Source organism: Nyctereutes procyonoides, unplaced genomic scaffold (genome assembly GCF_905146905.1).
Source record: "Nyctereutes procyonoides isolate TBG_1078 unplaced genomic scaffold, NYPRO_anot_genome, whole genome shotgun sequence".
In the NCBI taxonomy this organism is placed as follows: domain Eukaryota; kingdom Metazoa; phylum Chordata; class Mammalia; order Carnivora; family Canidae; genus Nyctereutes; species Nyctereutes procyonoides.
The window spans coordinates 31,559,248-31,576,342 of record NW_026575120.1 but is presented as its reverse complement, the minus strand read 5'-3'; the positions used below and the strand labels follow the sequence as shown (position 1 = coordinate 31,576,342).

Sequence of the window (17,095 nt, the reverse complement as noted above, 5' to 3'; positions counted from 1 at the left end):
TCCATTCATCTTTCCCCTTTCTCCACATCCTCTCCAACATTTGTTGTCTTGTTAATCTCTCGATGGACACCAAAGCTCCTTCCACAGTTCGGCTATTGCAGACATTGCTGCTATAAACATCGGGGTGCAGGTGTCCCGGTGTTTCACTGCATCTGTATGTTTGGGATAAATCCCCAGCAGTGCAATTGCTGGGTTATAGGGCGGATCTATTTTTAACTCTTTGAGGAACCTCCACACAGTTTTCCAGAGTGGCTGTACCAGGTTACATTCCCACCAACAGTGCAAGAGGGTTGCCCTTTCTCCACATCCTCGCCAACATTTGTTATTTCCTGTCTTGTTAATTTTCACCATTCTCACTGGTGTGAGGTGGTATCTCATAGTGGTTTTGATTTGTATTTTCCTGATGGCAAGTGATGCAGAGCATTTTCTTATGTGCTAGTTGGCCATGTCTATGAAGGACAAGTTTTTTTGAACTATTGGCTTGCTCTTGATAAGAGATTACAGAGTTTTTAATTATTTTTTTACCTTTCAAAATTAACTGCCTGGAAAACAGGTATTGTCTATTTTATTAAAATAATATTCTGTGATTATATCTTTATCATCAGTCTTTAAATAAGAAAACAGGAGTCTTTTTAATATTAAAAAAGGCTAAATTTTACTCACGATTATGTAACTTTCTGTATTTGCCTGTGAAGTCTTTGTCACTTTGGTTAAATAGAACTAAGCCACCTATTATCCTAATAGTCATGTGTCCGAAACCTTTTGATATTTTTGACAAACTTCTTCAAATCAAATTTAAAATGAAGTCTTTTGACCACAAATCAACTCTGAAATTTCCAGAGGGTCATCGGAACATTCAAAGGGTTGTTCTTTCTCGTTATAAAAAGGGAGAGACTAAACTATAATGAGGCTTATTTGGCATGTTAAATTACATGGGAAGCATTGTCAAGTAGGTGAAGCTAAATCTTGTATAGTTTATGTAAATATTATTAATATGTGTACTAGACATTGTGTAAAATATCTAAAATTGTGGTATGTCCTGATGTAATATTATCAGCCATAACTCTAATTATTATTTTAAAATGTTATACGTCACAAGAATGACCAAATTTGTTCATCACTTGCATTGTAATGAGCTCTAATCAGACCTTTATGCCGTATTTAAGACTTTTAAATAAACAGTAGCTTATAGACAGTTTTCAAGGGGGATAAAAATGTGTTTTATTTTCAAATACATTCATAAAAATCTGATAATTACTCTACAATACAGTTTTCTGATCATGTCAGCACATAAAACTGAACTGGGTAAAAATTTCTAAAACTAGTGGAAAAACTGGATTCTGACAGAACAAAATTTAATAATGGGACCAAATGAACTGAATTTTAATTTTTATGACTTGTTTAAGACATTGATGACTCTCTAATGTTGTTTCTCTAGATTTTGAAGAAGTGTTTTTCTGTTTTCTCTTAAGCTATCAACAGTTTGGTATGATATACCTTGTGAACAAAGATGAAACATTTACTTTTTCTCCCTACCTGATTTCTCCAAAATTCAAAAACTCTTTGAGAATTCTTTTTATGGCAAGATAATTAGTTGTTTACGTAAGTTCAATGAGAATCTGTTTTCCTCATAATAATAGGACAGTGATTATATTATCAAAACTTTGACTGGAATATCATCCTCAGAAGAGAGGTACATCAACTTGAATAAGATCATGTCACAGATAGACCCCAGGACCTGGCCTCTATTGCCCATCTGCTTGGACTCACCAACTTCATCTTATATTTTCACCTAAGCTCTTCTTTCTGACTTTCCTCTTGAGTCAGGTAAAAGAAACCAGAAACGACTCTCCAGGTGATGGTGATTGCCCTGACAAGTCCTCCTGCCCCAGACCATGCAGACCCTTTAAGCTAAATCTGACTCATGCCTGTGCAGATGGACCATGGGGGGAGGTCTAGAATACCTGCAGTTACCTTTACTTCATTATAATACTAAAACCTCTGCCCAAGGAGGAGCTTCAGCCTCATTTACTAACATACAGTGTATGTATAGGCTTGTGTCTGTAAGTTGCATGTGTGACCTTACCTGCCTCTACATAGGGTGAAAAGGCTTACCTACCTAAATATTCATCCTAATCCTAAACAAAAGGAACACATTCACCCACCCTCTGGAAGTCATAGCTTTGGAAGCCATGAGATCACCCTTGTGATCTCATTATCTGCTGCAAATAAAAATTTTCCTTGTGTGACGAACAACTTGATGCATTTTCTGACTCACCATGGAGTGAACTCATATTAATTAGTTCACAATCAGTCAGTTTTAGGAACTAAACATGAGTACACTGAGCTAAAAAGCCCCATGAAAAAAAAATCAACCTGGTACCTTGGCTTAAAAGCTTCCCAGTAGAATTGATCTCAAAGATACAGATGCAGTGAAACTCCGGGGCACTGCACCCCGATGTTTATAGCAGCAATGTCCACAATAGCCACACTGTGGAAGGAGCCTCGGTGTCCATCAAAAGATGAATGGATAAAGAAGATGTGGTCTCTGTATACTATGGAATATTACTCAGCCATTAGAAACGACAAATACCCACCATATGCTTCGACGTGGAGGGACCTGGAGGGTATTATGCTGAGTGAAATAAGCCAATCTGAAAAGGACAGTCTTCCTCAATTTCTTCCAGAAGTGTTATTCTATATGTTGGCAAATTGAATACCAATAAAAAATAAATTTATTAAAATAAAAAAAGAAAATATGGTACCTCATCCCAAGCAATTATTAAAATTTCAGATATGTCAAAAAAAAAGAAGATACAATACCTCATCCCAAGCAATTATTAAAATTTCAGATATGTCAAAAAAAAGGAAAAGGACAAACATTATATGGTCTCATTCATTTGGGGAATGTAAAAATTAGTGAAAGGGAATAAAGGGAAAGGAGAGAAAATGAGTGGGAAATATCAGTGAGGGAGACAAAACATGAGAGACACCTAACTCTGGGAAATGAACAAGGGGTAGTGGAAGGGGAGGTGGGTGGGGGTTGGGGTGACTGGGTGACAGGCACTGAGGGGGGCACTTGGTGGGATGAGCACTGGGTGTTATGCTAAATGTTGGCAAATTGAACTCCAATTAAAAAAAAATTGAAAAAAAAAAAAAAGCTTCCCAGTAAATCAGTTTTAAAAAAACCAACAGAAAACATCTCATAGAGTACTCCATCACTATTCTTGTACTTATGTAATAATCAGGCCAAATTTAATACAGAAAAATTAGTTTTATTATTAAAAATGAGGGTCATTTTAAATAAAAGAAATTATCCCCACATCTTTATTTATATTAGATTATAATCCTGATAATTGTCTTTGAGGTTGTGTTATATACCTGTAAATTGGACTGGATCCTGAATTCTAGTTTTCTAAAAAATCTGGTTACAACTCTCCAAACTAATGTTTCCAATTTCCTCTCACCCTTCTCATTTGGAAGTAAGAACAACAACATGCCTTGAATCTCCTTGGAAAGGACATACCAGGGCTTCCTCATGACCCAGATGACACTACTCAAACTTCAGGGATATGCACCTCACAGCTGGAAAAAGAGTCTGCAGGACAAGTGGTCCTGGACAAGCACTGGAGACCTCCAAATCAAACTGACTAGGAACAGACGTTGAGGTAAATGGCTTCTGCCCAAGATCTTGGATCAGGACTTTATACTTTAACACGAATCCCTTTCTTCTCTTCCTTTGCTTTACTCTGATACAGGCCTGGAAAGATGATGTCATTATCTATATCTCCCGGGCCTTTCTAAGAGGAAGTGGGTGGAAACTTTGTCTTTCAGACTGCTGGATTTGTCATGATCTAAAAAGAAAAGAAAAGAAAAGACCAAAAATCAGCAAACAAACAAAAACAGAGGCACCTGGGGGGCTTAATTGGTTAAGCATCTGCCTTCAGCTCAGGTCATGATCCAGCCCCACACTGGGCTCCCTGCTCAGTGGCTGCTCCTCCCTCTGCCCCTTCCCCTGTTTGTGCTCTCTCTTGAGCTCTCACTCTCTCACTCTAATAAATAAATACAATCTTTTTAAAAAAGACAAACACTGCCTTGATAACGACAGCTTTGTAGTACAACCTGAAATCTGGTACTGTGATGCCCCCAGCTTTGGTTTTCTTTTTTAATATTCCCCTGGCTATTCGGGGTCTTTTCTGATTCCACACATATCTTAAGATAATTTGTTCAACCCTCTGAAGAAAGTCCATGGTATTTTGATAGGGATTGCATTAAATGTGTAAATTACCCAAGGTAGCATGGACATTTTCACAATAGCAATTCTTCCAATCCATAAGCATGGAATATTTTTCCATCTCCTTGTGTCTTCCTCAATTTCTTTTAGCCGTGTTCTGTAGTTTTTCGGGTATAGATCATTTCCCTCTTTGGTTAGGTTTATTCCTAGGTCTCTTATGCTTTTGGGTGCAATTGTAAATGGTATTGACTCACTAATTTCTCTTTCTTCAGTCTCATTGTTAGTGTATAGAAATGCCACTGACTTCTGGGCATTGATTTGGTATCCTGCCACACTGCCAAATTGCTGTATGAGTTCTAGCAATCTTGAGGTGGAGTCTTTTTGGTTTTCTATGTACTGGCACAAAAACAGACACATCCATCAATGGAACAGAAGAGAGAATCCAGAAGTGGACCCTCAACTCTATGGTCAACTAATATTTGACAAAGCAGGAAAGACCATCCACTGGAAAAAAAGACAGTCTCTTCAATAAATGGTGCTGGGAACACTGGACAGCCACACACAAAGGAATGAAACTGGACCATTCTCTTACACCATACACAAAGATAAACTCAAAATGGATGAAAGATCTAAATGTGAGACAAGAATCCATCAAAATCCTAGGGGAGAACCTAGGCAACACCCTTCTTGAACTTGGCCACAGCAACTTCTTGCAAGATACATCCATGAAGGCAAGAGAAACAAAATCAAAAATGAATTATTGGGACTTCATCAAGATAAGAATCTTCCGCACAGCAAAAGAAACACTCAACAAAACTAAAAGACAACCTCCAGAATGGGAGAAGATATGTGCAAATGACCTGTCAGACAAAGGGCCAGTATCCAAGATCTCTAAAGAACTTATTCAACTCAACAGCCAAGAAACCAAAAACCAATCCTGAAATGGGCAAAAGACATGAACAGAAATTTCACAGAGGAAGGCATAGACATGGCCAACAAGCACATGAGAAAATGCTCTACATCACTGGCCATCAGGGTCAAAACCACAATGAGATACCACCTCACACCAGTGAGAATGGGGAACATTAACAAGACAGGAAACAACAAATGTTGGAGAGGATGTGGTGAAAGGGGAACCCTCTTGCACTGTTGGTGGGAATGTGAACTGGTGCAGCTACTCTGGAAAACTGTGTGGAGGTTCCTTGAAGAGTTAAAAATACATCTGTCCTATGATCCAGCAATTGCACTGGTGGAGATGTACCCCAAAGATACAGATGCAGTGAAACACTGGGAGGCCTGCACCCCGATGTTTCTAACAGCAATGTCCACAATAGCCACACTGTGGAAGGAGCCTCGGTGTCCATCGAAAGATAATGGATAAAGAAGATGTGGTCTGTATACAATGGAATATTACTCAGCCATTAGAAACGACAAATACCCACCATATGCTTCAACGTGGATGGAACTGGAGGGTATTATGCTGAATGAAATAAGTCAATCAGAGAAGGACAAACGTTATATGGTCTCATTCATTTGGGGAATATAAAAAAATAGTGAAAGGGAATAAAGAGGAAAGGAGAAAAAATGAGTGGGAAATATAAGAAAGGGAGACAGAACATGGAAGACTCCTAACTCGGGGAAACGAACAAGGGGTGGAAGAAAGGGAGGTGGGCAGGGGGTGGGGGTGATTGGGTGATGGGCACTGAGGGGGGCACTTGATGGGATGAGTACTGGGTGTTATATGTTGGCAAATTGAACTCCAATAAAAACAAACAAACAAATAAACAAACCTCCCAACACACAAAAGTCCAGGGCCAGTGGCTTCTCAGGGGAATTCTATCAAACATTTAAAGAAGAAACCATACATATTCTACTAAAGCTGTTCCGAAAGATAGAAAGAGATGGAGTACTTCCAAACTCGTTCTATGAGGCCAGCATCACCTTAAGTCCAAAACCAGACAAAGACCCCACCAGAAAGGAGAATTATAAACCGATATCCCCAATGAACATGGATGCAAACATTCTTAACAAGATAGCCAATAGGATCCAACAATACATTAAGAAGTTACTCACCATGACCAAGAGGGATTTATCCCCGGGATGCAAGGCTGGTTCAACACTGGTAAAGCAGTCAATGTGATTGATCAGATCAGCAAGAGAAAAAACCAGAACCAGATGATCCTCTCAATAGATGCAGAGAAAGCATTTGACAAAATACGGCATCCATTCCTGATCCAAATGCTTCAGAGTACAGGGATAGAGGGAACGTTCTTCAGTGTCTTCAAAGCCATCTACGAAAAGCCCACAGCAAATTATCATTCTCAGTGGGGAAGCACTGGAAGCCTATCCCCGAAGATCAGGAACGAGACAGGGATGTCCAATCTCACCACTGCTATTCAACATAGTACTAGACGTCATAGCCTCAGCAATCAGGCAACAAAAAGAAATAAAAGCCATTTAAATTGGCAAAGAAGAAGTCAAACTCTCCCTTTTCCCAGATGACGTGATATTGTACCTAGAAAGCCCAAAAGACTCCACCCCAAGATTGCTAGAACTCATACAGCAAATTCGGCAGTGTGGCAGGATACCAAATCAATGCCCAGAAATCAGTGGCCTCTCTAGACACTAACAATGAGACTGAAGAAAGAGAAATTAAGGAGGCAGTCCCATTTACAATTGCACCCAAAATCATAAGATACCTAGGAATAAACCTAACCAAAGAGATAAAGGATCTATACCTGAACAACTACAGAACATGTCTGAAAGAAACTGAGGAAGACACAAAAAGATGGAAAAATATTCCATGCTCATGGATTGGAAGAATTAATATTGTGAAATTGTCAGCGTTACCCGGGGCAATTTACACGTTTAAGCAATCCCTATCAAAATACCATGGATTCTCTTCAGAGGGTTGCAACAAATCATCTTAAGATTTGTGTGTAATCAGAAAAGACCCCGAATGGCCAGCGGAATAGCGGAATATTAGAAAAGAAAACCACAGCTGGCGGCATCACAATGCCAGATTTCAGGTTGTACTACAAAGCTGTGCTCATCAAGACAGTTGGTACCGGCACAAAAACAGACACATAGATCAATGGAACAGAATAGAGAATTCAGAAGTGGACCCTCAACTTTATGGTCAACTAATATTCAACAAAGGAGGAAGACTATGCATTGGAAAAAAAGACAGTCTCTTTAATAAATGGTGCTGGGAAAATTGGAGATCTCAGAAGCTTTAAATGCATGCTTGTAGTCACTAGCCACGGGGCACATGATCTCCTTAAGATTCAAACATCAGGAAAAGGAAAAAAAAAGAAGATGATGACTTAAAAATTGTGAAGCTGAAATAACCTGTGAATACTAAAGAAATTAAACAAAAACGTCATGACCTGTGAATACCTCACACAGGGTTCACCAAAAGCTGTGAGAACTAGAGTGCTATCTGAGAGTGGCACCAATGCCTTAAAAAACTTTTTTATAAATTTATTTTTTATTGGTGTTAAATTTGCAAATATATAGAATAACATCCAGTGCTCATCCCATCAAGTGCCCCCCTCAGTGCCCATCACCCAGTCACCCCACCCCATCCACCCACCTCCCCTTCTACCACCCCTAGTTCATTTCCCAGAGTTAGGAGTCTCTCATGTTCTGTCTCCCTTTCTGATATTTCCCACTGATTTCTTCTCCTTTCCCCTTTATTCCCTTTCACTATTTTTTATATTTCCCAAATGAATAAGACCATATAATGTTTGTCCTTCTCCGATTGACTTATTTCATTCAGCATAATACTCTCCAGTTCCATCCATGTCGAAGTAAATGGTGGGTATTTGACATTTCTAATGAATGCCTTAACATTTGATCACATCTCTTTCTCAGTTAAGCTAAGAGATAGATCAAAAGGAAGGAATTGTAAAATAAGCCCCCAAACCAAAAAACTACACAGGCCCCCCAAAAGACCCCCCAACAGTAAGGCAAAATTTAACAGTAACCTAACTACAGTTCAAGCCTTCAGGAATGTAACCTACAGCCAAAAGGACTGTTCACACTAGGAGGCTCTTCCCTATTAGGAGAGCGACTTGGCCTAAATACATTCTTTGCTAATAAACTCCCCCCTTTTATTTATTTATTTATTTATTTATTTATTTATTTATTTATTATTTATTTATTTATATTTATGATAGTCACACACACACAGAGAGAGAGGCAGAGACATAGGCAGAGGGAGAAGCAGGCTCCATGCACTGGGAGCCCGACGTGGGATTCGATCCCGGGTCTCCAGGATCGAGCCCTGGGCCAAAGGCAGGCGGTAAACCGCTGCGCCACCCAGGGATCCCCTAAACCCCCCCTTTTAAATGCATTTCCCTGTCTTTAAAAACCTTCCCTTTTCTGGAGCTCAGTGGGGCTCCCCACTGCTTGCTAGAATGAGAGCTGCTGGATTCATGAAACATTTAATAAAGCCAATTAGATCTTAAAATATATTTTTATAATAACATTACTATATTGATGAGGGAGCAGAAGGCAAGCAGAAGGCAAAGCACAAGCTGACACTCCCCCGCTCCCCCCAAGGAAAATGAAATGATTAACTGATAAAGATCACAGTCCTGGACATGACTCTCCACCTATTTACAAGTGTCTTAGTGATTTACAAGAAAAAGCAATCTTATCAACACTCTAACTTCCAGAAACCCATAGACTCAATTTCCTAGAGCCCTAACACCACTCTCCCATCCACAATGAGCTAGAAAACAGAGGCAGAAGGGAATGTAGATAAAACTAAATTTCCTCATAACCCGCAGCCCACTGACAAATACTTGAGGTGGGCAGAGAACATTCCTCCAGGAAGCTCCCAACTATCTTCATGTTAATGCATTGTTAGAGGGAAGGAAAACCCTCCCTTGGCAAAGGCAAGATCTCTAGCACCCTGAGAGTCTTTAACATGACAGTCCTTCTGGACACCTCCCTCTGTCCTTACCTCCCCCCACTCCAAAGTATAGAACCAACCACCCCTCACAACCCCAGGGCACTCTTTTTGCACCAAAGATGTCTCAAGACTTCTTTCTTGGCCATTGGCTCCAGACTCCAACACTCCAAATCACATCAACATCATCCAGTGATTTCATTTCTGAGAATATATCCATAGGAAACCAAAACGAATTTGAAAGGATATCTGCATCCCGTGTTCATAGCGGCATTTTTATAATAGCCAAGACATGGAAATAACCAAAGTGTCCACCAACACATGAAGGGATAAAGAAGTTGTGGCATATACATACACAATGGAATATTATTTAGTCATTTAAAGCAACAAACAATGGCAAGGAAATCTTGCCATTTGTGACATCATGGATGGACCTTGAAGCCATTACACTAAATGAGGTAAGTCAGTGTGGGGGAGCAAAATTTGCCATCCCAAAATGTCTCTATTGGGATGCCTGGCCGCCTCAGCTGGTAGAGCACATATGTGATCCTTGATCTCAGGGTCATGGAGTTCAAGCCTCACATTGGTAGAGTTTACTTAAAAATAATTGTATCCTCTGCATAAGGACTATTTTAGGTTTATTATCTTTTTTAAGAAACTAGAAACATAGGAGAAGCTCTGAAAACCAAGTAGAAGTTACTCTTTTGTAAGAGATATTTACAAGGGAACTTATGAGGGGATTTTCCATTTGTCAGGGTGTCTCCCAGCTACAAGAAGGGGAGGATTCCAAATCTCTAGAAATACTTATTGATGAATTAGATGACTTCAAACTACACAATAAACTTATCCTCATTTACTGTGCCTTTCCCGATAACTGACTTCCCACCGCCAACATATTATTCATCTTTGGCTGATGGTGGTATTATTTCAGGTGATGGCTTTGGCCATTTCGGAGTTACTCAGTTTTTCTGGGTCTCTCCCATGTATAGATGGTCCTAAAGCTTTTATTTTCCCTGTTCATCTATTTTATAACAATGTAATTATTAGGCCAGCCCAAAAACCTAGAAGGGAAGAAACACTTTTTTGCCCCTACATCAGAGAAAGATGCATATTGTATGTTTTCATTTATATGTGGAATCTTAAAACAAAACAAAAAGCCACAGAAAAAACGAAATCAGATTTGTGGTTACTGGAGGCTGGCGGAGGGGAAGTCTGAGGAAGATGGTTAAAAGGTACAAACTTCCAGTTCTAAGATAAAGTAGTACTCAGGATGTGATGTATGAGAGGATGACACTAACACTGCTGTATGATATACATGAAAGTTGTTGCGAGTAAATCCCAAATTCTCATGACAAACAAAAAAAAATTACTTTTTTAAAAATTCTATCTCCGTGACAAGATGGATGAGAACCATGATCATAATTTCACAACATGCTGTACACCTTAGACTTACGCAGCAATGTATGTCAATTATATTTCAAAAAAACTGGGGGAAAGGCTTATTGTAGAGAACATGCAAGTGAACCATGTAACCATAAGGCATTCCTTTAGGAGGGCCCTTCTGAAAACAAGTGATCACCTGGTGGAGTGCAGGAGCATCACTGCTTCCCCTTCCCTCCTTCAAGCCCCCCTCTTCTGCACCCCCATCCCCCTTGGGTGCCCAGAGCAAAGAAAGGTCCCTGAACTGGGAACAAATTACTAGTGTATCTTGGGCAGACAGATGAGTCTCCCTACCCTCTCAACTGAAACTAAACACACATGTCACAAACTCATGTCCTCTTTTGCAGGAAAAAGCTGCTTCTTCTTTTCTTCTTCTTTTAAAGCTTTGGGATTTGGTTTTTGTTAGAATGCAGAGCACCTGGGACAGGTTAGTGGCACTCAGTTCTTCACTGTGAGAGGAATTTGATGGGAAAACTCAGTGAAACTGGCTTTGAATTCTGGAGGAGAAAAATATAGAGGAAAATAGGAATTAGGGGAAAGAAGAAGAGCATCTTAAAGGTTGAAAGCTCAGCATAAACTTCCACATTTTACTAAGACCTGTTCCCAAAATCAGTAAAACAAGTGATCTTCTGTAATCTTTTATTAGTATGCACAGCAGAGGAGGAAAGCAATGGAGAAAGACCTGAAATTTTATCTATTATTATGCTAACCTTTTAAATTTTGTCAGAAGTTCTAAATTGACTCATTTCCTCTTGTTAAGTGATCCCTCTTTATTGTGGTGGTTGGCCTGCCAGTAGGGGGTAGGTGGGAGGGGTAAGGAGGAGGGGTGTCTATTTTCAGGCAGCTCTACTCCTTCCTATCAAACCAGATGGGAACTCAAGAGGCAGAGGGAGGAAGGGAAGGCATACAGGAGACCATGAGCAGTAAAAGCCTCTGGGCACTGAATTAGTGAACAGTCCGGATGATGGAGGTCGCAACGACCAGGTAAACTTAAATACGATTATGTGGCACTAATTGAGTGACTTGTGCCCATAAGTAGATCAGAACATGCTACATCTGGAGCAACCAGGGGTGCTTAGGGGCTGTCCATAGGGTACCCCAAACCCGCAGGGAAATCCATGAAGAAATAGAACTACTTAGGACTCTCGATTCACATTTTGGTGGTGAACATTTTCTCTCCTCCTTTCCCCCAATAGGAGGTGCCTCTGGAGAAAAACAAACAAAAAGCACTCCTTAAACAAAGGAGTGGCAACCCTTTACTTTCTCCCATAGTCAGGCTTTTTACAAAAATATTTTATTTAAATTCAATTTGCCAACATATAGAATAACCCCAGTGCTCATCCCATCATCTGCCCTCCTTAGTGCCTGTCCCCCAATCACCCATCCCCCATCCCTTCCCATTCTACAGCCCTTTGTTTCCCAGAGTTAATGGTGTCTCATGGTTTGTCTTCCTCTCTGATTTTTCCCCCCTCAGTTTGTCACAACTCTTAAAGTCAGGAAAGCAGGAACTGCCTCACTGGTTTGCTTGAGACCAAGTAGTTGATTGAGATTCTGTGCTCAGTACTGGTCAGTAGGATGTAAGAGTCATGAGGGCAGCTGGTCAGTTGGCTGTGAGAGGTATGAGGGGAGCAGTGGTCAGTAGGCCATGAGCCACAGGGCAGCAGTGCTCAGGAGGCCGTGAGCTAGGAGGGCAGCACTGGTCAGTGGGCCGTGGGAGTTATGAGGGCAGCAGTGATCAGTAGGCTGTGGGAGTTAGGAGGGCAGCAGCGATCAGTAGGCTGTGGGAGTTAGGAGGGCAGCAGCGATCAGTAGGCCGTGGGAGTTAGGAGGGCAGCAGCGATCAGTAGGCCGTGGGAGTTAGGAGGGCAGCAGCGATCAGCAGGCCGTGGGAGTTAGGAGGGCAGCAGCGATCAGTAGGCCGTGGGAGTTAGGAGGGCAGCAGCGATCAGCAGGCCGTGGGAGTTAGGGGGGCAGCAGCGATCAGCAGGCCGTGGGAGTTAGGGGGGCAGCAGCGATCAGCAGGCCGTGGGAGTTAGGAGGGCAGCAGCGATCAGCAGGCCGTGGGAGTTAGGGGGGCAGCAGCGATCAGCAGGCCGTGGGAGTTAGGGGGGCAGCAGCGATCAGCAGGCCGTGGGAGTTAGGAGGGCAGCAGCGATCAGCAGGCCGTGGGAGTTAGGGGGGCAGCAGCGATCAGCAGGCCGTGGGAGTTAGGAGGGCAGCAGCGATCAGCGGGCCGTGGGAGTTAGGAGGGCAGCAGCGATCAGTAGGCCGTGGGAGTTAGGGGGGCAGCAGCGATCAGCGGGCCGTGGGAGTTAGGAGGGCAGCAGCGATCAGCAGGCCGTGGGAGTTAGGAGGGCAGCAGCGATCAGCAGGCCGTGGGAGTTAGGGGGGCAGCAGCGATCAGCGGGCCGTGGGAGTTAGGGGGGCAGCAGCGATCAGCAGGCCGTGGGAGTTAGGAGGGCAGCAGCGATCAGCAGGCCGTGGGAGTTAGGAGGGCAGCAGCGATCAGCAGGCCGTGGGAGTTAGGAGGGCAGCAGCGATCAGCAGGCCGTGGGAGTTAGGAGGGCAGCAGCGATCAGCAGGCCGTGGGAGTTAGGAGGGCAGCAGCGATCAGCAGGCCGTGGGAGTTAGGAGGGCAGCAGCGATCAGCAGGCCGTGGGAGTTAGGAGGGCAGCAGCGATCAGCAGGCCGTGGGAGTTAGGAGGGCAGCAGCGATCAGCGGGCCGTGGGAGTTAGGGGGGCAGCAGCGATCAGCAGGCCGTGGGAGTTAGGAGGGCAGCAGCGATCAGCAGGCCGTGGGAGTTAGGAGGGCAGCAGCGATCAGCAGGCCGTGGGAGTTAGGAGGGCAGCAGCGATCAGCAGGCCGTGGGAGTTAGGGGGGCAGCAGCGATCAGCGGGCCGTGGGAGCCACGGGGGCAGCACTGGTCAGCGGGCCGTGGGTCACGGGCGCAGGCTCCTCGTCTGCCTGGCAGGTGGACGCCCTGCTGAGCCAGCAGCTGCCGCGGGACGCGTGGCCGACGGTGGGCAGCACGGAGCGAGCCGGGGCAGCGAGGGGGGCAGGGAGCCGGGGTGGCCGGGCCGGAAGGGGGCCCTTGGCCTCACCTGCGAGCAGTGGCGCGAAGGCCAGGCTGCAGGCCCGCAGGAGACCGCGCCGAGCGGCTGGGCTCACGGCTGGGCTCACGGCTGGGGCCACGTCCGTTCCCTGCGGTAAACGCGGGGCAGTCAGTCCGCGCGCCTGCACAGGTGGGCGCCGGCCCCCCAGGCGCGCCCCCACCCGGGGGGCCTTTCTGCCGCTTGGGAACCGCCGGCCCCTCACAGCCAGACTCGGAATGGCCTCTGCTGTAAGCCTGGGGCAGCCGCCGGCTTCCCCCACACGGAACGCGCTTCCCCCACAGCAGCAGGCCGGCTGCGCGGCAGGCGAGCCCGCACGCACCAGCCTCGGCCCGCACCCGCCGCCGGGCGGGGCCGCGGCTCTTCCCGGGCGGGCCAGAGGACTTGCGCCTGCGTGGGAGCAGCCCCCCCGGTGGCCCACCCCGATTGGTCCCTCCTGTTCTTCCCGCCCCCCCGCCCAGTCCTGGCCAATGAGATGCGGGCACCGCAGGTCCCGCCTGACAGGAGAGGCCCTGCTGCGCTGTTCCCCCAGTGCCGAGAATTGGGAAAGGCCAGGGCGGCCCGAGGGCGTGGTTCCCTGGTTCTGCGCCGCCCACCACCCCACCCCCTGGAGATGTCCTACCACGCCTGACCCTCTTCCCACCTGCTCTGCAAAACGCGGAGCACAAGGTACCGAGATGCTCGAACCTCTGACCAGTCCTGCACCCTGGGCTGCGGGTGGCCTATGCTTCTAGGGGGGTTGGACCCCTGAGACCTTTCCCAGCGCGCTCCACGACGGCGAAACCCTGGGCTGAGCCGTTTGAGAGCCACCCACGCTGCGCACGCGCACGCGCACGCGCACCATCGGGGTAGGCCCCTCCCTAGCTTAGGGACCGGAACGCACCCGCAGTCTCTGTGATGACTCAGGGACGGAGCCCTCCTACCCTCGAGGGCAAGAATGCTAGAAGGCTTCCCTGGGTGTTTTCACACCTGACTTTTGCAGCACGTGCAAAACCCCTGCTTTTAGGGGGGAAGCAACCTAAGGACCCATTGAAAGATGAATACATAAGCAAAACTTGATATATACACACAAGGGACTATTACTCAGCCTTAAAAAGAAAGAAATCCTGTTATGAGCAACAACATGCGTAGCCCTGAGGACATTATGCCAAGTGAAGTAAACCAATCACAAAAAGACAAATACAGCTTAATATGAGGTATTTCAAGTGGTCAGACTTTTAGGAACTAAGTAGAATGGTGACTGCCAGGAGGGAGGGGGGAGAGGAGTCATTCAAAAGGTATAGAGTTTCAATTTTGAAAGATAAAAAAGTTCTGGGGATCTCTTGCATAATGATGTACATATAGTTAGCAGGACTATATCACGCACTTAAAAATGATAAAGATGGAAAGTTTTGTTATGTGTTTGTTTAGTTTTACAACAATTTAAAAAACCCATATTCCTTTGACATTTGCCCCTGCTGCCTTAGATTCACCACCTACTGACTTATTTCTGAACCTTTATCAAGGGTTTTTTGTTTGTTTGTTTGTTTGTTTTTTGACAGGAATTTATTATTGGAATATTTGGGTTTTTTTAAATTTTTTTATTGGTGTTCAATCTGCCAACATATAGAACAACACCCAGTGCTCATCCCCCTCAGAGCCCATCACCCAGCCACCCCCACCCCCACCCACCTCCCCTTCCCCCACCCCTAGTTCGTTTCCCAGAGTTAGGAGTCTCTCATGTTCTGTCTCCCTTTCTGATATTTCCCACACACTTCTTCTCCCTTCCCTTATATTCCCTTTCACTATTATTCATATTCCCCAAATGAATGAGACCATATAATGTTTGTCCTTCTTCAATTGACTTATTTCACTCAGCAGAATACCCTCCAGTTCCATCCACCCCGAAGCAAACGGTGGGTGTTTGTCGTTTCTAATGGCTGAGTAGTATTCCATTGTATACATAGACCACATCTACTTTATCCATCATCTTTCGATGGACACCGAGGCTCCTTCCACAGTTTGGCTATTGTGGACACTGCTGCTATAAACATCAGGGTGCACGTTTCCTGGCGTTTCATTGCATCTGTATCATGAAGTGTTGTGACCCTTGTTTCATAACTTTCCTCTACAGCCCTGTGCAGAAGAAATTTCTCCAATGGTGAAAATGTATATCTGCGCCAACACATATTGTAATGAGTTGCATTGTGGCCCCAAAGATACGCCCACATCTAAATCCCTAGAACCTGTGAATACTACTTTATATGGCAATAGGCGTGATTAAGTTAAAGATCCAGAAGAGTTGCTCTACTTATCCTAGATTAAGTTAAAGATCCATATTGAGTTGCTCTACTTATCCTAGATTATCTGGGCCCTAAATGCACTCACTCACATCTTTGCGAGAGGAGCAGAGAGAGTTTTGAGACAAATACAGGGGAGAAGACACAGAAGAAAGGAGGCTATGAGACCATGGAGCTGGAAACTGTAGGAATATAGCCAGGAGCCAAGGAGGACTGACAGGTACTGGAAGCTGGAAGAGGCAAGGAACTGGATTCTTCCCTAAAGCCTGAGAGTGAGCATAGCCCTCCCAACATCTGATTGGCCCCCAGAACTGTGAGCAAGTCTTTTTCTGTTGTTTTAAGTAACTGGGTCTGTGGTAATCTGTTACAGCAGCCCTAGGGAAATATTATAAGTAACTCATATGGTTCTTGAAGTAATTGCACACTTGGAATATGGTTATTAGAATGGGGAATGGAAAATTTAATTTTAATTAATTTAAACTCAAGTAGCCCAAACTCGGAAGCTATCATGCTGAGTTGCTCTAACTGTGCCCTTTGCCTGCACTCTACTCTCACACAGTCACACAATAAAATTTCTGACGCCCTGACAACTGTTCCTGAACAGGACCTGCCATTCCTAGTGCTCTAACTCCCACTCCAGATCTCTTCGACATCTCACTTCTGTTCCCACCAGAGAGTGTTTGAGCACGTGGATCCCTTCTGGTTCCTTTCCTCTAGTAAACAAGGAGAGCTTTAAGCTTTGTTTTCAAGACATTTTAAGAGTGACACTACATAAAATGTTAAGTGGAAAGCCAGCATACCACCTTACGAGGGAGAAAGTATAAAATGTCTAAGGTAAATATCTCCAAGGGCTTGCAGTGGGAGCCACATTTGTATTTTAAAATTTTCCAGTAGCTTTACTAAGAAAAGTAAAAGAAACCAGTAAAATTGACTCCAATAATATATTTTATTTAACCCTATATATCCAAAATACAATTTCAATATATAATCGAATGGAAAATGTTAATGAAATAGTTTCCATTTTCTTTCTTTTTGTGCTAAGTGTTCAAAATTGAATACTTTACACTTAGAGAACATTCCAGTTTTCACAGGAACATTTAGTTTTCAGGGGAA

General features: G+C 44.2%; 1 protein-coding gene across 1 annotated transcript; it reads right to left on the bottom strand.

Annotated features, from left to right (window-relative positions):
- Positions 1-3,260: 3,260 nt before the first annotated feature.
- LOC129515733 (collagen alpha-1(I) chain-like) lies at positions 3,261-14,547 on the bottom strand. The gene is made up of 4 exons (XM_055334768.1): positions 14,458-14,547; positions 13,695-14,200; positions 11,740-11,797; positions 3,261-3,854 (listed from the first exon to the last, which is right to left on the bottom strand). The coding sequence occupies exons 1-3, from the start codon at positions 14,545-14,547 to the stop codon at positions 11,743-11,745; spliced, it is 651 nt and encodes a 216-aa protein (XP_055190743.1). The 3' UTR covers positions 3,261-3,854; positions 11,740-11,742.
- Positions 14,548-17,095: the final 2,548 nt, after the last annotated feature.